The sequence below is a fragment of the Amblyraja radiata genome, chromosome 25 (genome assembly GCF_010909765.2).
Source record: "Amblyraja radiata isolate CabotCenter1 chromosome 25, sAmbRad1.1.pri, whole genome shotgun sequence".
NCBI lineage: Eukaryota > Metazoa > Chordata > Chondrichthyes > Rajiformes > Rajidae > Amblyraja > Amblyraja radiata.
Window position 1 is genome coordinate 22,252,840 of NC_045980.1, and position 25,814 is coordinate 22,278,653.

Below are 25,814 nucleotides of genomic sequence, written 5' to 3' on the forward strand. Positions count from 1 at the left end.
CATGCAGACTGAAGACCAGCAGCCAATAGACCAACTGATAATCAATGAGGAACCTGTGGGAAAACATCACAAGATTCACCTATCTTGGCAGCATGCTCACAGTAGATGGAGATGTAGAGATCAACATCAACTCCCGAATTGGTAAAGCTACATCAGTCTTCAGACGAATGCAGCAAATATTGTCTAGTGGCGTGATTACCAAGATGCTAAAAGTCAAGCTCTTCCAGTCCGTAGTCCTCCCTACAGCCTTCTATGCCAGTGGGACATGGAAAATCAATGTGAACATGAAAAATGAATTGGATGCATTCCCACAACGCTGCTTGAGGAAGATCCTAAAGACTAGCTTCAGAGACCGCATCACAAACGAGGGGATCTACCGTGAAATTGCAACAAAACCTCTCAGCCAGGACATAGAGATTCACAGGATGAAATTTGCAGGACATGTACTCAGAATGTCACCAGAACATGCACCTAAGATAGCAATGACATGGCAACCTGACGGAAGAAGGAAAAGAGGCTGACCAAAACTCACATGGAGATGAACATTCCAGAAGGATTTGGAAGCTCTGGACGCAAGCCTAACGAGGGTGGAAGACTTTGCACATAACCGAACAGAATGGAGAAAGCTTGTTGCCCAATGCACTCAACAGTGTGGCAGGAACTAAGTCTAAGTAAGACTGTTATATGTTCTATATAATGGCATTGCTGATGTTTGAATGGTTGATTTACTGCTGCACAGTATGGAATTGGACAGCACTGTTCTTTGGACTATCAAGGAATTAACCATGAAACACAAAGGATAGTGAAAGCAATTGGATTACACAGACTTCTTCTCCAGAAGCAGTTGAGAGTTAATGACCTCAGGAAGACTGCAACGTTATGTGGTATTACATGAACAATAAGATGGTTAAATAAATTTAAAAAACAATGGATATGGCCTGGTTAAATAATCATGTTTATTTGACCAAGAAAATAAATCACTTGACAATACACATATCAATTCTCCTTGAGCCTTTAATATATGCTAGCACACAGAAGTCACTCATTATGAGGACTTTCTCCCCATTGACAATTACAGTTTAACATAAAAAAATTATAAGAAAATCCATCTTATGAAAAACAATTATTCCATTTTGTGTTAGCTCTTGAGAATGGTACTTGGAATTTATAGACTTTGTAAACAATTGGCATTTTGATCCTGAAATTGTGGAGTAAATAACGTGAAATGTGTTTCCACGACCATTTGCATAAATGTTTGCATTTTGCAAGGAAGATTTTCCATTTTGCAAGAGCTGAAAATTGCATGAATGCCAAAATATAAAAGCTGCAGTAGGCCAATTGACCTCTTAAGCCTGATCCACCATTCAATAATTAAATAAGACCATGGCTGATCCAATCTTGACAGCATATTATTTTCCCACTCTCACTCATAGCCCAAACTCTCCAGTGGCCTAAATGTCTGTGAAGTTCCCACCTTTATAGCTTTCTAGAATTCCAGATATTCTAAACCCTCTCATAGAAGAAATTCCTCTTCTCTTTATGTATATATTGGATAGCTATCACAAGTAGCCCAACCCATAGGCTGGGTTGCCTCACAGGCACACCAACCCATTTGTCATTCTTGCCTGGTTCTTACAATCTGCAATCTCAACTTAAATACTTGATTAAATACTACCATTTAGTATAATTAATAAAGATCCATTGTACTTAAAAATCCAATGTAGAAAATAGTTTGCGGAATTAGTTTATGTTCAGTAGTTTAAAAAATCCAGCTAATTGTAAGTTTTTCACAGCAAATTCCACAGTTTCCGCAAAAGCACTTTTCTTCAAATAAAACAATTATTCATCTATTAAATGTTTAAGGAATACATAGAAAATTATGTTTGGATTTTGACAAGTCCATCATTTACTCTTTGAAGGATATTCTCTGAGTGAAATAAATCATTCCAAGCAGACAGTGATGAGTATTGATGACGAGGCTTCATCTTCTGATTGAAGCAAGGTATGCATACCAGAACAGAGCTACTAAATTTGCAAACAGCACTCGGAACTGCAAACCAAATAGCAAAGACAAACAATAATTAAGACATGATATTGTTCCGACATTCATAATAATCATACTAAAAGCAATGCAGTACCATGAGAAACAAACTATTCCCTTTACATGGAGACACAAGAAACTGTAGATGCTGGAGTCTTGAGGTAAAAACAAAAGGGCACTTTGTTTTCATTCTCATTAAATTCTGTATAAAAATCCTTAGGGTTTTCAAACCATTAACCCAATAATTATTTAATCTTCTTCGTACCAATCTCTATCTAGAAGGATACCTGCTGAAAGTTTTGTCTAAGGAGCACCCAAAACATACCATGTGTGTTTTGTAACAGAAAACAGAACATATGTGCTTGTGTAATACTGTCTCCCAGAAAGTGACTGCGTCTGTGTGGGAGGTTTACACCATGTCGTTTAGATACCAGGAGTTAAGAGAAAAAGAAAAGAATTTAAGGGTCACAATTGATCAATGAATCTTAATGAACATTGCAAAGACGGCATTTGGAAGAAAAACCTTTTAAGCCGTGCCCATGTTGATTATATAGCACAAAACACTGCAGACTTTTATAATGCTTGCAGCTGCGATTTCACATAGTAAAGGGTGTGGAACTCCTGTGAATATACAAAGCCGCACGACCAAAATAGCCGCAAAACCAATATAAGCAGAGTACTATGTTAACATTTCTGTTGTGCTGCTGCAAGTAAGAATTTGATTGTTTGCCGTTTAGGGGCATTTGACAATAAAACACACTTGACTCTCTTGAGTCTTGAAATTTAGTTGTAGGGTTAGCAATGAAGAATTGGGTATCTTGTGTAAGAAAACAGAAGATTATGATTATTTAAAAATGATGAGAGAAGTAGATTTTATCCAGCCATATCAGTTATTGACCTGGATAGGAATGGTCTGACAAGAAGACAATTGTATCAAGTTCTTGGACTTAAGATTAAGACATGTACTGCCTTGAGCAATCCCTACAGCCACACCACCGTTTTGCTGTAAATACTGTAAGACAGTTCTGGCTGTCCTCATGTCCACAACTGCACGTGCAATTATTTATTTCCTGCAATCTGCTAACCAGAACCATAGACATTACTCATGTTGTGGCTTGCCTCATTTTTTTTTTAATCATACTTCCCTCCTCCTATATTCTTTGACCATTAATGGAAGCATAGATTTCCTTACACATTTTTAATCTTGCATTGACCTGTCCTGCCTATCTTTGGAGATCTGTGGATATGGACTCCAAGGTTTCTCTATTCTTCCACCACTCTCAATATATCTATTCTTCCACCACTCTCAATATCTTCTCATTCATTGTGTAATCTCTTGCTTTGTTAGGGCGGCACTGTGCCGTAGCGGTAGAGCTGCTGCCTTACAGCGCCAGAGACCCGGTTCAATCCTGACTAAGGGTGCTGCCTGCATGGAGTTTGTAAGTTCTTCCCATGACCACATGGGTTTTCTCCAGGTGGTCCGGTTTCTTCCCACTAAAGACGTTAATTGGCTTTGGTTAAAATTGTCCCTAATGTGTAGGATAATGTTAAGGGCCTGTCCCACTTGGGCGACCTAATCGGCGAGTTAAAAAGAGTGTCTTTGACCTTCCAGCTCGAGGGCACTCGCCTGGAAAGCCTCGAGCTGGATCGACCGTCCGCGTTGAAACCGCGAGCTGGATCGACCCGTCCGCGTTGAAACCGCGAGCTGCATCGATCGACCGCATACACACGCACACACACACAAACACATAGCGAAGGCGGGGGCCAGGGAAAGCGGAGGAGTGCTGTCTGTGCGATGAAGATGAAGGTAAAACGGCTGCACAGTAATGGTAAGGCCTTTAGAGAGCGCGGGGTGGGAGAGAAGGGGGGGATAAGGAGTGGAGACACTTTTAAGAAGTATAATAACGTTTGGCGGGCATTTCACCTACCGGTAGGTCTTCCTTGGTCCTAAATGAGCCAATCAAAATGCCCGGTCAGCGAAGGTGATTGCCTACGGCTGCTCTCGACTGCCTGTAAGTAAATAGCGACCCCACTCCACTGCACTCCAAGTAAAAAAGACCCATGCCGACCAAATTTTACTTGCGGAAAATTTATCAATATGCTGAAAATCTTTCCGCGGCCTAGCTAAGGCCATGAGTATTCGGGAAATTCCCTCGAGCATGAAGGTAAGTTCGAGCGACCTCATAGGACCTCCTAGGACCTCATGTCGACCATGCTGCGAGTTTGAGTCGAGGGCAAACTCTTCTAAACTCGCAGATTAGGTCACCCAAGTGGGACAGGCCCTTTAGTGTGCAGCGTGATCGATGGTCAGCACGGACTCTGTGGGCCGAAGGGCCTGTTTCTGCTCAATCTCTAAAGTCTAACACCTCTCCATGTGCATTATCATATACGTCTGCAAATTAAATTCCATTTGCCACTTTTCTGTCCAGTCAACGTTGATATTCTCCTTTAACCTAAATCTTTCCTTCTCACGCAAGACATTTGACATGTTCAGCTGCTATGGAAGGTTGGATCGCATGGGATCCAAGGAGAGTTAGCCAAATGGATAGAAAATTACTTCATGGAAGGAAGCAGAGGGTGATGCTGAAAGGTTGTTTTTTGGACTGGAGGCCTGTGACTAGTGCTGTGCTTCAGGGTTCGGAACTGGGCCCATTGCTGTTTGTCATCTATATCAATGATTTGGAATGAGAACATACAAGGCATGATTAATAAATTTGCAGATGACACTAAAGTGGGTGGTACTGTAGATCGTGAAGATGGTTGTCAAAAATTGAAATAGGATCTTGATCGGTTGGGCAGGTAGACTGAGGAATGGTTGATCAAGTTTAATACAGAGAAGTGCGAGGTGTTGCTTTTTGGAAAATCTAATCAGGCCCTAACCTACACAGTGAATGACAGGATTCTGGGGAGTGCTGCAGAGCGGAGGGATCTAGAAGTACAGGTATATAGTTCCGTGAAAGTGGCATCACAGAAAAATAGGGTAATCAAGAAGGCTTTCAGTACATTGGCCTTCATCAGGCAGTTTTGATTATAGACATTGGGCTGTCTTGTGAGGACACATTTACAGTATTACCAGACCAAGTGGGACCGGTTGGGTCCCGTCCCCTCAACGCGTGGTTGCGGGGGTGGAAGGGGGCGGCCTGCGGCGTCACACACACACATACACTAACCACCCCCCCCACACACACACACACATACACTAACCACCCCCCCCACACACACACACTAACCACTCCCCCCACACACACACACATACACTAACCACTCCCCCCACACACATACTAACCACTCCCCGCACACACACTAACCACCCCCAACCCCCACACACACACTAACCACTCCCCATACACACATACACTAACCACCCCCCTTGATATTATATTAATATTATTCATTTGTTCCTTTTACCCCATCCCCCGTCCTATCCACTCATGCATACCCCCCAACTCACAGGCGTAGCTAGAGAGGGAGAGGGAGGGGGGTAGAGTGAGAGAGAGTGAGAGAGAGAGAGAGAGAGAGAGAGAGAGAGAGGCAGTGAGAGAGCGATAGAGAGGGGCAGAGGGCCAGAGAAAGGGGGCAGAGAGAAGGGGCAGAGAGAGAGAGGGGCAGAGAGAGGGGCAGAGAGAGAGATAGAGAGAGGGGGGGAGAGAGAGTTGTGCATCGACGCTCCCCATCATAGCAAAAGGATTTGAGTATAGGAGCAGGGAGGTTCTACTGCAGTTGTACAGGGTCTTGGTGAGACCACACCTGGAGTATTGCGTACAGTTTTGGTCTCCAAATCTGAGGAAGGACATTATAGCCATAGAGGGAGTGCAGAGAAGGTTCACCAGACTGATTCCTGGGATGTCAGGACTTTCATATAAAGAAAGATTGGATAGACTTGGCTTATACTCGCTAGAATTTAGGAGATTGAGAGGGGATCTTATAGAAACGTACAAAATTCTTATGGGGTTGGACAGGCTAGATGCAGGAAGATTGTTCCCGATGTTGGGGAAGTCCAGGACAAGGGGTCACAGCTTAAGGATAAGGGGGAAATCCTTTAGGACCGAGATGAGAAGAAACTTTTTCACACAGAGAGTGGTGAATCTCTGGAACTCTCTGCCACAGAGGGTAGTTGAGGCCAGTTCATTGGCTATATTTAAGAGGGAGTTAGATGTGGCCCTTGTGGCTAAAGGGATCAGGGGGTATGGAGAGAAGGCAGGTACGGGATACTGAGTTAGATGATCAGCCATGATCATATTGAATGGCGGTGCAGGCTCGAAGGGCCGAATGGCCTACTCCTGCACCTATTTTCTATGTATCTATGTATCTAACCTGACAGAGCTTAAGAGTACATGGGAGAAATTACCCAAATACAGATGTGCCAAGCTTGTTGCGTTATATCCAAGAAGACTTGAGGCTGTAATCGCTGTCAAAGGTGCCTCAACAAAGTACTGAGTAAAGGATCTGAATACTTATGTAAATATGATATTTAAGTTATTTATTTTTAATTACTTTGCAAAAATTTCTAAACACCTGTTTTCACTTTTTTATTATGTGGTATTTTGTATAGATTGATGATTAAAAAAATGAATCAATTTCAGAATAAGGCTGTAACTTGACAAAATGTGAAAAAAGTGAAGGGGTCTGAATACTTTCTGAATGCACTGTAGGTTTATGGTGAGGGGTAAAGATTCCATAGGAACCTGAGGGGCAACTTTTTTTTTTACACAACGGGTGGTAGGTACATGGAAGGAGCTGCCAGAAGAGGTAGTTGAGGCAGATACTATCACATCATTTAAAAATCATTTGGACAAGTATGTGTATGAGGTTTAGGGGGATACGAGCCAAATGCAGGCAAGTGGGACCAGTCTAGATTGGGTATATTGGTCGGCATAGGAAAGTTATGCCGAAGGGCCTGTTTCCACACTGTATGACTCTTTGGCACTGCCAAACATACGTTTAGTTTTTGAATCATCTACAAGCTTTTTGCCCCTGGCATTTTAGTTTGAGTTAACATATAATACAGATACCTAAAGACTGTGTACCAAGCTCTCTGGAACCCAATTGCAAACATTGTTACAAGAGTGCAAAGAAGCTACTTCTGCTTTCTTTAACTCTCTAATCATCCAAAATATGCAAGCATTGTAACTAAACTGTGGGATTTAAGACAGTTGAGTTGAATATGGAGTTGCTGATGCATTACCATTCTTACCAACAACAATGCTTAATGATTCTGAAAGTTTATGGGATTATACAAGTGTATCTTGAAAATAGCTGCTCCGACATATTGACAGTGCTCAATGGCCCAGGCAAAACATTCAGTTATCATACCAGTCAGCAAATTTACTTTACCTGAGCAGGCACGTAATTAAGGTTAATGTACTGAAAGATGGTCCAAACTTTCCAATTCATTTTCAGAGCTATCCAGTATCCAGTCTGCATCTTCTCCTTTAATGCCTTCAATTTCTTTCCCTATTTCAGACATATTTTTGATCACATTAGTTAATTTATTCGGCTCATTATAGCGAAGTAAGCCACCACACAGCATCCTAAAAAAATAATGACTATTCCAGTGACATTTGCTCATTCACAGGCAAGGTAGTATTCCACATCATTAATACACTAAACAAGTAAAACTGATTAGAGGATTTTGGGCAGAACACCTGCAAAACTCCTTGTTTTTTTACATGTAGTTCCATGGAATCTTTCATAACCATGCAAGTCAATGAAACAACCAGACAAAAGCTTTAACACCACCCTCAGCAATGTAGTGTCAATGTGCCAACCTTCACTGCACTATTACACAGGATTTGAATTCACAATCTAAAGATCGCAGTGCTGTCAACTACTCAAGAATACATTAAAAAATAATTAAATATCAATATAAAAGACTGCAGATGCTGGAATCTTGAGTAAAAACACAAACTGCTGTAGGAACTCGGCAGGTTTGGTTGCAAAAAGATCCAGATCCAGAACATCATCTGTCCATTTCCATGCACAGATGCTAACCCACTGAGTTAAACAAGGGCAGCACCTTCACAGTGAATGCCAGGGCCCTGGGGAGTGCGAGGGGAGGATCTTGGAGTACAGGTACAGAGTTCCCTGCAAGTGGCATAACATGTAGAGTGGTCAAGAAGGCTTTCGGTACATTGGCCTTCCACAGCCAGGGTATTGAGTACAGAAGTTGGGAAGTTATGTTATAGTTGTACAACACGTTGGTGAGATTGTTTTGGAGTACTGTGTTTAGTTTTGGTTACCCTGCTGCAGTAAAGATTTCATTAAGCTGGAAAGAGTGCACATAAGATTTACAAGATGCTGCCAGGGCTCGAGGGCCTGATCTCTAGGGAGAGGTTGATCAAGCTAAGACTTTAGATGAGAGATGAGAGAAACATTTTTCACACAGAGAGTGGTGAATCTCTGGAACTCTCTGCCACAGAAGGTAGTTGAGGTCAGTTCATTGGCTATATTTAAGAGGGAGTTAGATGTGGCCCTTGTGGCTAAAGAGATCAGGGGGTATGGAGAGAAGGCAGGTACAGGATACTGAGTTGGATGATCAGCCATGAACATATTGAATGGCGGTGCAGACTCGAAGGGCCGAATGGCCTACTCCTGCACTTATTTTCTATGTTTCTATGTTTATTCCTTGGAGCACAGGAAACTGAGTAGTGATCTTATAGCGGTGTATAAAATAATGGAGAATAGATAGGGTGAATGCACAGAGACTTTTACTCAGAATAGGGGAAATCAAGAAACAGAGGACATAGGTTTGTGAGAGGGAAAAAATGTAATAGCAACCTGAGGAGCAACTTTTTCACAGAAACTGCATATGGAACGAGCTGCCAGGGAAGATAGTTGAGGCAGGTCCTATAACATTTAAAAGACATTTGGACAGGTAAGTGTATAAGAAAGGTTTAGAGGGATACTAGACCAAGTGGGATCCATTGGGCCCCGTTCCCCCAACACAATAATCCACCACTCACCCGTTCCCCCAACACAACCCGTTTCCACCACTAACACATTCCCCCAAGGTAACCCGTTCCCCCAACGCAATATTGCACCACTCACCCATAGCCCCCACGGGAGGCCTGGTCCCCCAATGCAATCAGTTCCCCAACGTAAGATTCCACCACTCCCCTGTCTCCCCCAGCACTGGACTTAAAAAAAAAATCCAAATGCACTCCCCCTGCCTCCCATAGCACTTCCAATTCCACTTCCCCTGGCCACTCCCCATCCTGTGCTGGCAGGAGCAGGAATAAGTGTTCTATTATGGCAACATTGTTGCAAATGTCGGGGGACTGTGAGGTTCCATTCAGGTGAAAACCTGGTGGAAGCAGAGTGTTCCTGGATTGCAACTGTATGGAAGTTTGTTGTAAGCTAGGCCTGCAAGGATTTAACAGTAAAAATATTTTTAGTTGGCTTTTTTAAACCTTTAAATATAAATAACGTGAGATATAACCAAATCTGAAGGAAACTTGACAAGGGCGACAACGTGAAAAAGCTGAAAAAACTTTGCTCAATGAAAGAAATCATTTGCTCCTTCTTAAGTAATTGTTCTTTTTAACAGAGGGTCTACAGCTTCACTATGTGATATCTTATAACTCCATACCATAAAGATTTTGTCAGCTAACTATTCTTTTACAACATTTGCTTGTCAAGAATGACAACTACCGCACAATATCAAGATACAAAGAATTGCAGATGCTGGTTAATACACAAAAGGACACAAAGTGCCAGAGTAACTCAGCAGGTTGGGCAGCATCCCTGGAGAACACGGGTTGATGATGTTTCAGGTCGAGACCCTTCTTCAGTGTAGAAGGGTATTCTTTAAATATGAGGTATTCTTCTTGGGCAGCTTGCAACCCAATGGGTATGAACACTGAATTCTCCAATTTTAGGTAAACTCTCAAAACACACCCCATTTTCTAGTCAACCCCCACCCCCTATCTTTCCCTTCCCTTCCCTGTGCCAAACCTAGACTCCCACATTTCTACCCTCCACTCACCCCACCTACCAATTTCCTCCCTCTGGCAATACAATCCGCAACTCCTCAAACCTGTCTCACATCTTCCTTCCACTCTTTTGTTTTGCGTTTGTCCCAAATGCAGGTAGTGGAGGCCAATTCACTGGATGTATCCCATATATCTATCTGGCATCATAACAATTAGTAGGACCCACCTCAAGTAGAGTAATCACTGTGAAAAAAAGAGCAAGGAATGCTGGGGCAAACATCAGTCGGTCCAGCAGCAGTCTCTTTATTTGGGAGTAGGGAACATTGGACGGAATCAATTTATCGAGATAAAGATAGAAGTAATGACTTAGAGGGCCCGTGAAGAACAATCTGAAACACAAAATGAAATGGACAAACACTTTTTTGAAGTAAAGTAACCAGAAATATTTATATTTTTTCTTATTCGTCTTTAACAATAAAAGTTTGTACAATTTATATGACAGGAAGTCGTCCATCTGTGGCAAGGAGATGCAGAGATAATTAATGGTTCAAGTATTTTCTCAACAAATAACTAAAGCAAAGACCAAACAAGATAGAATTTAACAGAAAATAAGCACCAGAGAAACATAGAAATATAGAAAAGAGGTTGCAGGAGGCGGCCATTTGGGCCTTCGAGCCAGCACTGTCATACATTGTGATCATGGCTGATCATCCACAATCAGTAACCCGTGCCTACCTTCTCCCAATATCCCTTGATTCTGCTAGCCCCTAGAGCTCTAGATGCTACGCACTATCCTGTGGTGATGAGCTGAGATACAAATGGGTAATGCTGCAGAGGTGAAAACAACTATGTTGATGAATAGCTTTTGAAATCTAAAGCTCAGTTCAAAAGCATCGTTGTTAGTTGACGTGTTTGATGATGTCTGGAACCTCCCTGCCTGAGGTCACTTGTTGCTTCGATTTGTCCTGTTTTTCTTCAATTTCCAATTTTTTTCCCACTATCCCTACTACATCAGTCTAAAGAAGGGTCCCTTCTTTAATGTGTTTTTTTTCTATTACAAATCTCAAATTGTGGAGTTCAGAGGCAAATAAATAAATTATGGGTCTTTGTCCCAAACATTATCGAGGGCACTGTACATAAGATGGTCTGGAAGGCTTTTGGCTTATTCGGCTTCATCAGTCAGGGTTTTGAGTAGAGTAGTTGGGATGTTAGGTTACAGCTATACAAGGTGCTAATGAGGCCACATTTGGAGTATTGTGTTCAGATTTGGTCACACTGTTATATGAAAGATGTTGTTCAGCTGGAAAGGGTGCAGAGAAGATTTATGAAGATGGTGCCAGAACCTGATGTCTGAGCTATAGGGAGAGGTTGAGCAGGCTGAGTTTATTCCTTGGACCGCATGAGGATGAGGGGGTGATCATATAGAGATGTATTAAGTCATGAAGGGAATAGATAGTGTATATGCATAGAGCATTTTACCCAGAGTAGGAGACTCAAGAACCAGAAGACATAGGTTTAAGGTGAGAGGGGAAAAACATAATAGGAACCTAAGGGGCAACTTTTTCACTCAAAGGATGGTGGGTATATTGAACTAGCTGCCAGAGGAGGTAATTGTGGCAAGTCCTATTACAACATTTAAAAGACATTTGGACACATACATGGACAGGAAAGATTAAGGAAGATGAGGGCCAAATGCAAGCAGGTGGAACTAGTGTAAATGGGGCATGTTGGTCAGCATGGGTAAGTTGGGCCGAACTTAGACTCTATGACTGTATATACCATTCACATCCTTGTCATTCTCTCTTCACCCCTCTCCCGCCAGACAGAAGATACAAAAACTTTGAAGCACGTACCACCAGATTCAGGAACAGCTTGTTCTCTGCTGTTATCAGACTCATGAAGAGACTTCTTATACACTAAGTTTGAATTCCCAGTCTTCCCATCTAATTCATTGTGGTGCTTACGCTTTTTTTCCTGCACTTTCTCTGCAGCTAAACACTATAAGCTGCATTCCGTTTATCTTCACATTTGCACAACTTCGTGCATGGTATGATTTCACTGTATCTCCGTAGATGTGACATTAATAATAAACTAAAGCAGTCATATCAAGCACCAGTGATTACTTCATGTTTCATTTCACCCTGCTCTTGCATTCTTGAACAATCTCCTATTTACCTGAAATATTGACATGATACCAGATCATTTATTACCGGATCATTGTTCGTCACTGATCGTCATACATCCGCTAATTGATTATTGTAACAAATAATCTTTAACATTATCATAATTTCAGCCAGATAGCAACATGGTGACCTTGACTTTAACAACAATGTGCATGGATGGAAGAGTGTTTAAATCTGAGATAAATGAGTGGCACTGCTCTGTTACTGGTGCAGAAGGATTAAGATTAAATGCAAGAAATTTAGATCAGAACAAGAAATACTGCTTTATAGAATTTATCAGTCTTCATGTCAATTGTCTTTAAATATAATTTGCATGTGGTGGGTAATTTGCTGGAAAACCCACTGGCCGTTTTTCTACCCTCCTGACCTATATCTTACAATGATCTTGAAACCACTTGCAAAACAAAAGCTAAAAATGGGAATAATTCAAACATAACAATTGTCAAAGGACTGCAGGCATAACGGATATAATGGGCAAATACAAGAATGTGTATTACTGCAATGTCACAACCTACTCAGTCCCCAGGATTACCCATAACCCTAGCCACTCAAGCCAACATTATTATACATGGAATTCTGCATATGTAGTAGCATTGTGACCAAATGATAACTGCAATAAAGTTTACAATATGTCAGATAAAACACAAACGTAAATGTAGAATTGATAAATGGTGAAAAAGAATCTGGAGCTTTCTTACCCAAATACTCCAAATCTGGTTGGACCTCCAAAGTTCAGATTCTTCAATATACTTTGACCCTTACTACGCTGCTCCAACACTTGAGACAAAACATTTCCAAGTCCTGACAGAATGCCACTGGAGAGAAGGGGAAAAAATAAACACAATTGAGCATTTTGAAGTCCACTCTCCCTCTCTCATTTGGAGTCCTTTACTGGAAGGCAGCTGGGGGATACAAGATTGAAGGCAAAATCTTACTTTTCATTCTTTATTTTCCTCCACCTAGTGAAAAATGACGACGCAAGTTGTGTTGAAATATTCACATGATGGACATAGCTCCATCTCCTTGATGGATGGACATAGCTTCAGCTCCTTGATACAATTCCACCATTCAGTCAGAACATGGATGATCTGTATCTTAACTGCAGCTTCTCGCCTTGGTTCCTTAACCCATAATCCCAGAGTAGGGGAATCAAAAAGTAGAGGACATAAGTTTAAGATGAGAGGAGCAAGATATAATAGGAACCTGAAGGGCAACCTTTTCACTTTGGGGGTGATGGGTATGTGGAACAAGCTGTCATGGAAGGTAGTTGAGGCAGGTAATATAACAGTATTTAAAAGACACCTGGGCAAATACATGGATAGGAAAGGTTGAGAGGGATATGGGTAAAATTCTGGTACTGGAACGAGAGTAGATGGGGCATTTTTGTCGCATGGATGAGTTAGGCCAAAGGGCCTGTTTCCGTGCTGTATAATGCCATAACATCTAAGAGCTTTCTTACATCAAACGTGATAAGTCCAGGTCTAATTTTTATTCCTTCTTGTAAAGGATTCAGTCACGATTATATATTTTTCTCGATTTACCCTATAAAACTTATTTATTCATTTATAGTATGTGTGCATCACTGGTAAAGAGTACATTCATTGATCAGTCCTTAATTCCATCAATTAATTGATATTGGACCACCTTCATGAACCATTGCAATCCGTGTAAAGTTATTCCCATAGTAATACCTGACAATGACGAGGAAATAGCAATATATTTACAGGCTAATATTGTATGGAATTTGGAGTGGAAGGTGCAGGTGCAGGATCATGTTAAACTGCATAAATAATCACTCTTATATTTTCTTATGCAAGGAACTACAAGCCCTTTGCAAAAATCTCACATTTTAGTCTCATTAACCACTGTATTGACAGATCTTTGCTGCATACCTTTAAAGCCCAGCACTAATTAATTCCAGGACATTTTGTATATGTCCATAGTTTTCTGTTATTTCTCTATTTGGACAGCAAAATGTCTCCCTAGAAATGGTTTCTAACTGTTCCTCATAAAAAGTAATTCATTTTCCTTGGGTTCAAGTTGGATTATGTTAATTCACCTACCACTGTTGTGCAAAGCATTCAATCAACATCCCTCTGACAGTGTTTGATATCAGGAGAAAATATGGAAAGTGCTCTTTTCCTCATAGTGTACGTACATAAATAAAACAGAAACAATGTCCAAGCATTGCTCATTATTAAACAGCTGCATGTCCATGACTAGTGCTACAAGTGTAACTTTTTGAACTCAGTTGTTATAAATGTCTTCAGTGTAATAAGCGAGTTTGGTATTCCGACTGCGCATGCCCAGGTCATAGGTCACTAGAGATAAACATTGGAGGGTGCGGATCTGCTGTGTGTTATCTTTGGTTATCAGACCTTTGTTTCAGTGAGTGCTTTATACTTCGTGCTGCTCCGTGGGGTCGGAATCCATGGTCGGGGTCGGGCACGGGTTTCTGGCGCCGCGGAGTCGCCGCTGGGTGTCGGGCCGGGCTCGCAGCTGGCGCGGGGGGCTCGGTGCTGGCTCTAGCCCAGCTCCGCTCCGACTCCGCTCCAGCTCCCGGAGGGGGGCCGGGGACGGCCGGCAGCGCCTCTCTCCCTGTCCAGTGACCGTCAGTTTGCCCCCTCAGTGGAGGGCATGTCATTACAAACAGTGAGTCAGTCTGAGCTGGGATAGGCAATCAGTTCCACTGGAGCTGCTTGTAATCTGCCGGCATCAAAGCCCTGCTGGTGCAGGGTGTTGCGATTCAGACGTAGAGGTTTGGTGGCGGTGGAGGCCGAGCGCCGGCGGGGACGCACACGGACGCTGCGGTGGGCCAGGCAACATCTTCAGAGAAGGGTCTCGAACCGAAACGTCATCCATTCCTTTTCTCTGGGGATGCTGCCCATCCAACCGTGCCACCACAGCACCCCACACGCACCTCCGCTCGGCCCCCACCGGCGCCAGGAGGGTTGGCCACTGGGTGGAGCGGGGAGTGCGGCGGCTCGGCTGGACGGGCAGCATCCCCGGAGAAAAGGAATGGGTTCCTCGAGAGTAAGACCTGGGCCGGGCTGGAGCAGGTGCCTCCCCCCCCCCCACTCCAGCCATGGGCCTGTGGGCCACCAGTCCGGGGTTACCCGGACGTCTCCGACTGCCCCCCGGGGTCGGGGGAAGGGGCGGTCCAGCAGAGGCTCGGCAGCGACGCTGGGGACATGAGCTCGACCCGGGCTGCGGATGAGGCGCGGGTCTGTGCGCACTCTCCCCTGTCTCCCACTGGCATCTGTCCCCTCACTCTCGCTGTTACACCCGCTCTCCCGCTACCTGGTACCCCCTGTTCCTCAGATAAAATATATTTTTACACATAAATCATGAATAAAGATAAGAATTTACATACAGTTTATGCAGCCAGCACTTTGTTCGCTTTTTCTTTATAGCGAGTGACCTTTGACAAATTCCATCGGAATATCGAACTCACTTATTGGACTTCTGCAGTCTATAACCATGAGTACTTTGTCCATGACTTTGCGGTAAATGATTAACTATAGTTATATGCTCTGAACTTTTAAGTTAATAAATCATTGGTTTCAGTGAAACTCATAATGCTATCTGCTTTAGGATCAAGCACGATTTCATAAAAATATACATGTTTCAGTTAAAAATTATCCCAATTGTATTTTTTTAATTTTACTGGTAAAAGTTCTTTAAAGAGGTATTGGGTATAGTTAGCAATACCATAAATATAATGTAAATACATTAGCAATCTAACTTGCAGCTCTTCCGAGTTGTCTTTCAAATAAGATGTAAAATAAAAATAAAATGAAAAAAATAGATTAATTATATGCAATCTGTAACTACCCATTTCAAAAACATGTTTTGGATGTACAAAGTGTAAAGATATTTAATTTTGGCTTTTTAACAGTACATTTTATTAACAGGTTGAGAATCCTACAGAAAGGATATATTTTAATCCCTGCACCAGATATTGAATCCTTTATTTGTCATTCTGATAACCTGTTTCTTCCACTCTTCATCGTGTAATGCAGAAAAATCAACAACATTTTGCATTCTATTTCAATCTACTTCAATCATCATATATTCTGCCAACAATATTATGAGATTCCCATGGATTTTTCAATCAGGAGAGCTAAACTTGATTAACATGTATTTTCTATTTTAACACCAAATGGAAAGTATAACTCGGAGGTGTTCTCCCTCCAGGAGCTTATCACTAAGAAAAACACCACAACTCTACAATATTAAGACATGCTTCTATTTAGTGCTATCATCTGATACATAGAAATACATGTACAAGTAAAATTTTCAGATTTTCAGATGCTGTAAAACATGAAAATGTGATAATAGTGAGCAGCATAAAAATAGACTGAAAGTGGCATCACAGGTAGACAATGTGGTGAAGAAGGCTTTTGGCTCTCTGGCCTTCATCAGTTCAGGCATCAAGTATAAACGTTTAGATGTTATGTTGCAGTCGCACAAGATATTGGTAAGGCCACATAGTATTGTGTACAGTTTTTGTCACCTTGCTGTCGGAAAGATGCCATTAAGCTGGAAAGGTCACAGAAAAGATTTGTGGGGATCTTGCCAGGACTCAAGGGCCAGAGCTGCAGGGAGAGGTTGAGCAAGCTAATGTTTTATTCCTGAGGGGTGATCTTACAGAGGTGTATCAAATCATGAAGGGAATAGGCAGGCTGAATGCAGATGGTCGTTTTCCCAATATTGGAGAATCAAGAACTAGTTTAAAGTTAGAGGGGAAAACATTTAACCCAGGGGGTAATAGGAACCCAAGGGGTGACTTTTTCACACAGGCGACAATACACATATAGTGCCAAAGGAAGTGATTGAGGCAGATGCAATAACAATATTTAAAATACATTGGGATAGTACATGGACAGAAAAGTTTAGACGGGCATGGGCCAGACATGGACATTTAGGATCAGCATATATGGGCATCTTGGTCAGGATGGATGAGTTGGGCCAAAAGACCTGTTTCCATGCAGTATGACTCTTGTGGATGGTTCACATGGGTCAGCAAACATACAGTTACTCCAGCACTTGGTGCATTTTTCTGTAAACCGGCATCTGCAGTTCCTTTTCACTGCTTTATAGTTTTGGGCAATGAATGAAAGGAAGATACCAGGAAAAGCTTGTTTTGGAGATGGTGAATATAATTTGGAACTCATTGCCTGAAAGGAATGTGGAAACATCCTTCTGAAAAGGAATTGGATGGCAAGGTAAGCATTAAAATATTCAATTATTTTATTCAAATAAATGTATGGAATAGTTCAATCGCAGAAGTGATGTACATGGCGCAGTGTATTCAAGGAAATTTATTTTAAATGCTTATTTTGATGACAAAGTATGCACGACGAAACCTCTCAAGTCATTTATGTATTTTTCCGTTTAGCATTCAATCCATGGCCAGTCTGGTACTTTAAAGTTGGTGCGTTGCGAAATTTCAAGCAATTCAAGCGATTTTTGCTGACAATTCACCATCTTCTTCCGCTCATAAAATACATGCAGTTCGTGAATATTCACTGGCGTGGGGGGGGGGGGGGTGGGGGCGCGCATTTTGATAAAAGCAAGAGAAATAAAATAATCTCGCAGTTGACATCTGGCAGCACTTCCCCGGGAAATGCGCTCCAGCCTCTGCTGAAACACGCCTACCTGGTAACTGACTTGGTCAATATTGGGAACCTCTTGAGCAGATGCAAGTACTGGTGCAGCAGGAGTCGATGGAAGGTTCGCTCAGGTGTGGGGTACCCCGACATCATTCTCTCGTAGCGGAGCCTCAGCTGCCTGTCGTCTCGCCCTATGATCTTTGGTCTCGCCCGAGTCGTCGCGGCCCGACACACAAATCGCTACTTCGCTACCGTAAATAATGGCACCGGAGGGCTGAATGTTGACTACTGCATATCTAATACTATACCGAAATATATCTATGTCTATAAATAGATGTATATTAAATGTTTTGGCTTGAAGATAGTCCACATTACAGCTGTACAAAACATTGAAAAGGCTACATTTGGAATACCATGTACAATACAGGTTTCACAAAAATGCTGGAGAAACTCAGCGGGTGAGGCAGCAACTATGGAGCGAAGGAATACAGGTTGCCTTGCTGTATGATGGATGTCATTAAAATGGACGATGCAAAAAAATATTTATCAGCATGTTACAGGGTCTGGAGTGTTTATGTTACAAGGTTTGCGTTGGGAAGCTATTTCGGCCAAGACTTTTCTCACTGGAGTACAGGAGGCTGAGGTTGAGGGACATTCATAAAGTGAATTGTTTTCCCCATGGTGTGGAGAGTCTAAAACTGAAGGACAAACATTTAAGATGAGAAGGGAAAAATTTAAAGGGACCCGAGAGGCAACTTTTTCATATGATGAGCATATGGCATGAGCTGCCAGTGGAAATAGGGGAGGCAGGTGCAATTATGACATTTAAAATACACTTGGACCGAGGTACATGGATTGGAAATGTTTGGAGGTTTCTGAGCCAAGTGCAGGCAAGTGAGTAGTTAGGCAATTTGGTAGGCATGGGTAAGTTGGGCTGAAGGGCCTGTTTCCAAAGTCAAGTCAAGTTTATTCATCACATACACATACGAGATGTGCAGTGAAATCAAAAGTGGCAATGCTCGCGGACTTTGTGCATAAAAAACAAACAAACAACCAAACAAATTACAAACAGAACTACAAACAGATATGGACTTTAATGGTTCAATATCAAAGTTGGTTGGAAATTGGGACAGCATCAATAATTATGTCACTGGTAGAAGAGGGTGGAAAAACAACAGAGATGAAGACACAAGGAACTGTAGATGCTGGTTTACAAATAAAAGTGCTGGAGTAACTCAACGGGGTCAGGCAGCATCTGTCGAGAACATGGATAGGTGACATTGCGGGTCAGGGACCTTCTTCAGGCTGATCGTCCTGGCTGGGAGAGAAAGTTGGAAGAGAGAAGCACAAGAGATGCAGATGCGTGGAAACTGGTGAGGCGGTGGGGGGGGGGGGGGGGGGGGGGGGTTGATTGGCAGATGGTTGGAGAAAGAATAAAGATGAAAAGATTGAGATAAGGATAGAAGAGGCGTAAGTTGTAAAGTCAAATGAAGGAATATTGGTGAAAGGGGATATAGGGAACTTGGTGTAAATCCAGGTGTGGCACTGGGATTAGAGGGGGAAAAGGCAGGGGGTGTTTGTAGGTCAGTTAACAATATTGAAGAAATCAACGTTCATACCGCTGGGTTGTAAGCCCCCCAAGCAGAATATGAGGTGCTGTTTCTCCTGTTTATGTATGGCCTCACTCTGACAATGGTAAGGAACCAGGAGGGCTTGGCAGACCGAGCCCTCACCCTGACTCTAATACAGAAGTGAGTTAGAGTGACACTAAACGCAAATTGAAGGAACATCAAGCATCTCATATTTTACTTGAAGGTACACAAAATTGCTGGAGGAACTCAGCGGGTGCAGCAGCATCTATGGAGCGAAGGAAATAGGCGACGTTTCGGGCCGAAACCCTTCTTCAGACTCATATTTTACTTGGGTAGCTTACACCCCAGTGGTATGAATATTGATTTCTCCAACTTCAAGTAACCTCTGTATTCCCTCTCTCTCCATCCCTCCCCACCCAAGTCGCACCAGCTTCTCATTCTCACGCAACAAACATCTAACAATAGCATGTTTCCTTTATCATCGTTACTTTTTTGCAAATCTTTAATTCATTGTTCTACATCTCTCTACATCATCGTCTATATGGTGTATGGCACAAGCAACCAGAGGAGGTAATTGAGGCTGGGACTATCCCAACGTTTAAGAAACAGTTAGACAGGTACATGGATAGGACCAGTTTGGAGGGATATGAACCAAACGCAGGCATGTGGGACTGTAGCTGGGACATGTTGGCCGGTGTGTGCAAGTTGGGCCGAAGGACCTGTTTCCACACGGTATCACTCCATGACTCTCGTTTCCCTTTCCCGTGACTTTCAGTCTGAAGAAGGGTCGCCCATTCCTTCCCTCAAGAGATGCTGCCTGTCCCGCTGAGTGACTGCAGCTTTTTTGCGCCTACACTAATGCAGAAGGATAGACTTGCTTCCACTGGGAGTGCTGGCCCGGTTTGCTGCGCATTTACTCGGTCAATTACGATGCTGGGGGGGCGGGGGGGAGTCCCGGCGGCCAATGGCAGCACTCGCCGGCAGCGGACCAACGGTGTGACGGCGTTGCTGGCGAGGTCTCGCGAGAGCGGCGGAGCGCGGGAACCGAATCGAGTGGCGATGGTTCGGCGGTACAGCGGGAACTGGCGGCGGTGGCCGGAGCGGTCGGAGCAGGGCTCGGGCTTTGGCTCTGGCTCTGGCTCTGGCTCTGGCTCAGGCTCCGGCTCGGGTTTTGGTTCCGGCTCCGGCTTTGCCTCTGGCTCCGGCTCGGGTTTTGGTTCCGGCTCCGGCTTTGCCTCTGGCTCGTCGGCGCATCACAGGTATGGGGGCAGGGGGAGAATGGAGCGGACGGCAGGGGGAGAATGGAGCGGACGGCTCGGGCCCGTTGGGTGGAACAGGCAGGGGCGCCGGCAGTCAATGCTGCGCCGGTGTCCTATTTTGGGGCCAGTGTTGGCGAGAGGATGGAGATCTGTGGTTGCCCGGCGCCGGTCAAACGGTTATCACAGCTGGACCAGCGAGGACGTGGGGTGGGGAGGGGGTTTGGCTCCTCCACCCTGCACCGGGACCCTCCTCCCACGTCCTCGCCACAGATACATCGCCCCACAGTATCACATCTCACCCCCGCCAATGATCGCCCTGTGCTGGGTCCACTGTTGTTCGTCACCTATTTGGCTCAGAACTTAGTTGTTAGTTGGTTAGTAAGTTTGCGGATGACACCCAGGACTAACACAGTAAATGTATACGAAGGAACGGGGGGGGGGGGGGGGGGGGGGGGCCGCTTAGTGTAGTGGGGAACTGCAGATGCTGGTTTAAACCGAAGATGGACACAAAAAGTTGGACCAACTCAGCGGGACCCCATTTTTGGTCCACATTCCTTCACCCATTCCTCACTCCAGAGATGCTGCCTGTCCCACTGAGTTACTCCAGTTAACTTGGAACACAGCAAATGGCAGGGTCCTGGAGAGTGGTGTGGAACAGAGACCTAGGGGTACAAAGTACATAGTCCCCTGAATGATGCAGATAGGTAGGGCGGTGAAAAGAGCATTTGGCATGTTTGTCTTCATCTGTCAGAATAAAGTATAAGAGTTAGGATGCCATGTTGGTGAGACCACGCTTACAGTAGTGTGCGCAGTTCGAGTCACCCAACTATAGGAAGAGTGCCATTAAGCTGGAAAGGGAGCAGGAATGATTTTTGTAGTTGATCATTTAATGGGAGAGTATGATTTATAAGGAGAGACTGTGTGCACCAGAGTTTTTTTTAACCCTGGAGTGCAGGAGGTTGACAGGTGACCTAATAGAAGTATATAAAATCAAGAAGGTGAATTGTCACTGTCTTTTTCCCAGGTTAGGGGAGTCTAAAACTAGAGGGCGTAGAGTTAAGCAGAAAGAAAATATTTAAAGGGGGTGGGATTTCAAACAGAGAGTGGTGGGTATGTGGAATGAGCTGCCAGGGTAAATGTTGGAACCGGTCCATTTATAAAGCTTAAAAAACATTTGGTCACGTACATGTTTAGGGAAGGTTTTGAGGGACATGGGCTAAATGCACGCAAAAAGATCTAGCAACTTTTTCAGCATGGGCAAGTTGACAGCCTGTTTCCATGCCACATAGCTCTATTCTATATTCAGATCCAGTTCCCATTCGCAAGCTTTTGCTTAATGCTTCAACTATTTTCTTGAGTAATGCATTTCAGCCCACAACAATCTTATGTTACTAGTTTCTTTTTTTGTCAAATTATAATGCTGAACACCTATATTAGATCTCCCTTTAACAGTCTTTTGTTGCGAGAAGAAAAATCTCAAATTCTCTCCTGATCATTGAAGGACCTTGTCTCTGGTATCGTGCAAGAGAATCTCTACTCTTTTTTTTCCAGTGCCTACACATGTTTCCTAAGGTGTAATGCCCAGATTTAGAAAAAAAATAGTCACTACCCCAGGCCGACCACTAATTTATGAAGGTTTGCCACTATTGTTTGTATATTGCTAGTTACATTGGTTTTATTAATTTCTTTTGGGATGTTCAAAATTTGTGAATATTACTTTGTAGATTTCAGTATCAATTTGGTTATCACTATAGCAGGGACTCTGCAGGTTGGGAGAGTGTGCAAAGAAGTAGATGGAATACCGCATAGCAAAGTGTGGAGTCATGCATTTTGGAAGTTGGAATAAAGGTGTAGACTATTTTCCAAATGGGGAGAGAATTCAGAATCGGAGGTGCCAAGGGACTTGGGAGTGCTGGTGCAAGATTCCCAAAAAGTTAATTTGCAAGTCGAATCGGTAGTAAGGAAGGCAAATGCAATGCTGGCATTTGTTTCAAGAGAATTAGAATATAAAAACAGGGATGTAATGCTGAGGCGTTATAAGGCACAGCTCAAACCGTATTTGCAGTATTGTGAGCAGTTTTGGGCCCCATATCTTAGGATGGATGTGCTGTCGTTGGAGAGGGTTTCGAGGAGGTTTACGAGAATGATCCCAGGAATGATTGGGGTAACATATGATGAGAGATTGACATCACTAGGCTTATACTTGCTGAAATTTAGAAGGGTGAGGGGGGACCTTGTTGAAACATACCGAATAGTGAAAGGCCTGGAGAGAGTGGATGTTTCCATTCGTGGGAGTCTAGGACCAGAGGTCGTAGCCTCAGCATAAAAGAACGTACCTTTAGAAAGAAAATGAGGAATTTCTTTAGTCAGAGGGTGGTGAATCTGTGGAATGTCTGGAGGCCAAGTCAATGGAAATATTTAAGGTGGAGATTGGCAGATTCTTGAGTAATAAGAGTGTCAGGTTATGGGAGATGGCAGGGTTGAGAGGGAAGGATAGATCAGCCCTGATTGAATGGCGAAGTAGATTTGATGGGCCAAATGGCCTAATTTTGCTCCTATAACCCTCTTCCACAAAAAAATCCCACCTTTGTCTATCCTGACCACATGAGCTGAGATTCTGCCTTCAACAATCTCCCATTCCAGCTTCCCTTTTTATTTCCCATTTTCTGTTTAAAAATGAGATTTTTTACCTTCCCTACTAACATCTACATAAAGTGCTGAAATATATTTAGGTTAGCACCTTCTCTGGGCAGAGGAACCAAATTAATGTTTTGGGTGCATGAGCTTGCATCTGTTGCTGATATAATGTAGTGTTAACACTTCCTTAAAAACTCATTCATTGTCAGCTGTACTGCAGGACGTTGACATGTATTATTAGCAAGCCCTGCCAATGACAATTTTATTTAGAGTGATATTTTAAAAAGGTCTCTTGCCTTTATCTGTATGTCTTTCATGGTTTAGTGTCCCAAACTGCTTTACAACCAATGAAGAACATTTGAAATGTTACCACTGTTAAAATGCAGGATCCAAGTCAGACCTATAAATCATATCTTGAAACCAAAATTACAACAACGTGTAATTAATGCTATCCTACACACACTAGGGACAATTTTACACTTGTATCAATTCAATTAACCTACAAACCTGTACGTCTTTGGAGTGTGGGAGGAAATCGAAGATCTCGGAGAAAACGCACGCGATCACGGGAAGAGCATACAAACTCCATACAGACAGCACCCGTAGTCGGGATCAAACCCGGTTGTCCAGCACTGAAAGCGCTGTTAGGCAGCAACTCTACTGCTGCGCCACTGTGCCAACCTGGATTACATAGTAATCCAACTATGTACTTATGCTGGCCAATGAGTTGCTGTTAACAGATCATATAACATGCTTCTTTGTGCTTCTGTTTCCCAGTGACGATGGCTCTGCCCTTTCTGCACTCAAGCGCCTGGAGCGCAGTCAGTGGACAGATGAGATGGATGCACGGTTTGGATTTGAACGCCTCAAAGATCCAGGAGAGAAAACAGGCTGGCTGATCAACATGCACCCAGTTAGTTGCCTTTTTGAATTCAGTTATTTCTGCTAGCAATTAATGCCAGCTCATAGGCAAGGCCGACATTGCGGGCAATGCAAGTCAGCCCCCCCCGCCAGCGGCCTAGGTGGAACTTTCAAGTACTGCAGACTCCTCTCGGAGGGTATAGGGTGACGGGCACACCCTGCTGACAAAGCGGCGCCTCAGTCCTGGGGGCAGCTGCCGATTTGACCTTCATCGGGACTTCAGTGGGCAACTTGTTAACCGCCTGCCCATGCAAGAAATGCAAGTTTTGTTGTAAATGTAATTTACATTTAATATTTGTTTCATTTATGTTTCTATCAGTCCATGTGCTTTAGAGACACGGGAGGAGTGTAATTAGTGGATCAGAGGTGTATTGTTGAATCATTATTATGTGACCTCTATTGCTCCAGCAAAACGGATAATCTGGCAAGCCTCTGGAACAAAGGGTGCCGGAAAATCGGTGGTGGACGTGTTTGTCAAAAACAAAATCTTTTTGTTTACCAAACTAAGTGGTGTACATTTTGGTTTGCAGGCTGAAATCCTGGATGAAGACAAGAGAATGATCAGTGTTGTGGAGTATTATTTTATTGAGGAGGATGGAAACAGGTTTAAGGTTTGTAACAAAATATAGAACATACTTGCTTTCCCATTGGTTACATGTAGGCCATAAGACATTTCTAACTGTACCTAATGATTTATTGAATCTTTATGACACACAAGGTGATAATTTCATCTGACTATTGCTTTCTATTGTAAGAAATAGTGCTATCTGGCCTCATCACGTCCCATCAGCAGATCCATAACCTCCATGTAATTCCTTTACAAATGCACACCTGACTATTTTTCAAATAAGGTCATAAGGAATAGGAGTAGAATTAGGCCATGCGGCCCACCAAGTCTACTCCGACATTCAATCATGGCTGATCTATCTCTCCCTCCTAACCCCATTCTCCTGCCTTCTCCCCATAACCTCTGACAACTGTACTAATCAAGAATCTATCTAACTCTGCCCCACTAACTTGGCCTCCACAACCTTCTGTGGCAAATAATTCCACAGATTCACCACCCTCTGACTAAATAAATTTCTCCTCAGCTCCTTCCTAAAAGAATGTCTAATTCTGAGGCTATGACTTCTAGTCCTAGACTCCCCTACTAGTGGAAACATCCTCTCCACATCTACTCTATACAAGCCTTTCACTATTCTGTATGTTTCAATGAAGTCCCCCCCTCATTCTTCTAAACTCCAGCGAGTGCAGGCCCAGTACCGACAAACTCTTGTCACAGGTTAACCTACTCATTCCTGGGATCATTTTCGTAAACTTGTAAATAAGATGAGGATTTGTGTTGCAATTGCCAACTGCAGCAGTGAATTCCAAACACTATCATGCTTTCGATATTTTTCCTAATTTCTCTTTCATGCCTGCAACCTTTCCAGTGCAATTGCACCCTTAATAGACTGTAGTGGTCACCCTCATGCCCTTCAATAATGTGATTTTTTTTTTTTTTTGGATTTTTGTCAGGCTTTCAATTTTTATGTGTATTAGCTGAATTATTATATTTCAATTATTTTATATCTGAAAATGAATTTAGTCCACTGTTTAATATCTGTTGTACCATATAATTCAACATTTCTGACC

The 25,814-nt window shown here is 43.0% G+C and overlaps 2 protein-coding genes across 2 annotated transcripts in view; one reads left to right on the top strand and one right to left on the bottom strand.

The window, feature by feature from the left end:
• Positions 1-934: 934 nt before the first annotated feature.
• pxmp2 (peroxisomal membrane protein 2) lies at positions 935-18,040 on the bottom strand. The gene is made up of 5 exons (XM_033043397.1): positions 17,817-18,040; positions 12,854-12,970; positions 10,199-10,361; positions 7,376-7,495; positions 935-2,050 (listed from the first exon to the last, which is right to left on the bottom strand). Exons 1-5 carry the CDS (start codon positions 17,921-17,923, stop codon positions 1,982-1,984), a joined length of 576 nt encoding a protein of 191 aa, XP_032899288.1. The 5' UTR covers positions 17,924-18,040; the 3' UTR covers positions 935-1,981.
• Positions 18,041-20,394: 2,354 nt separating this feature from the next.
• The window catches only part of pole (DNA polymerase epsilon, catalytic subunit), a 109,882-nt gene continuing 104,462 nt past the window's right edge, over positions 20,395-25,814 (top strand). The window contains exons 1-3 of the mRNA XM_033043398.1: positions 20,395-20,621; positions 24,036-24,171; positions 24,710-24,790. Coding sequence (XP_032899289.1) covers positions 20,422-20,621; positions 24,036-24,171; positions 24,710-24,790 — 417 coding nt within the window. The 5' untranslated portion in view covers positions 20,395-20,421. The remainder of the gene's footprint in view (positions 20,622-24,035; positions 24,172-24,709; positions 24,791-25,814) is intronic.

Coding starts and splice junctions, on each gene's coding strand:
- pxmp2 (XM_033043397.1), bottom strand. CDS start 17,923: ATGATGTCGGGGTACCCCACACCTGAGCGAACCTTCCATCGACTCCTG. Junction 12,971..17,816: donor TTGACCAAGTCAGTTACCAG/GTAGGCGTGTTT, acceptor CCTTCTCTCCAG/TGGCATTCTGTCAGGACTTG. Junction 7,496..10,198: donor CAGTGATTACTCTACTTGAG/GTGGGTCCTACT, acceptor TGTCTGAAATAG/GGAAAGAAATTGAAGGCATT.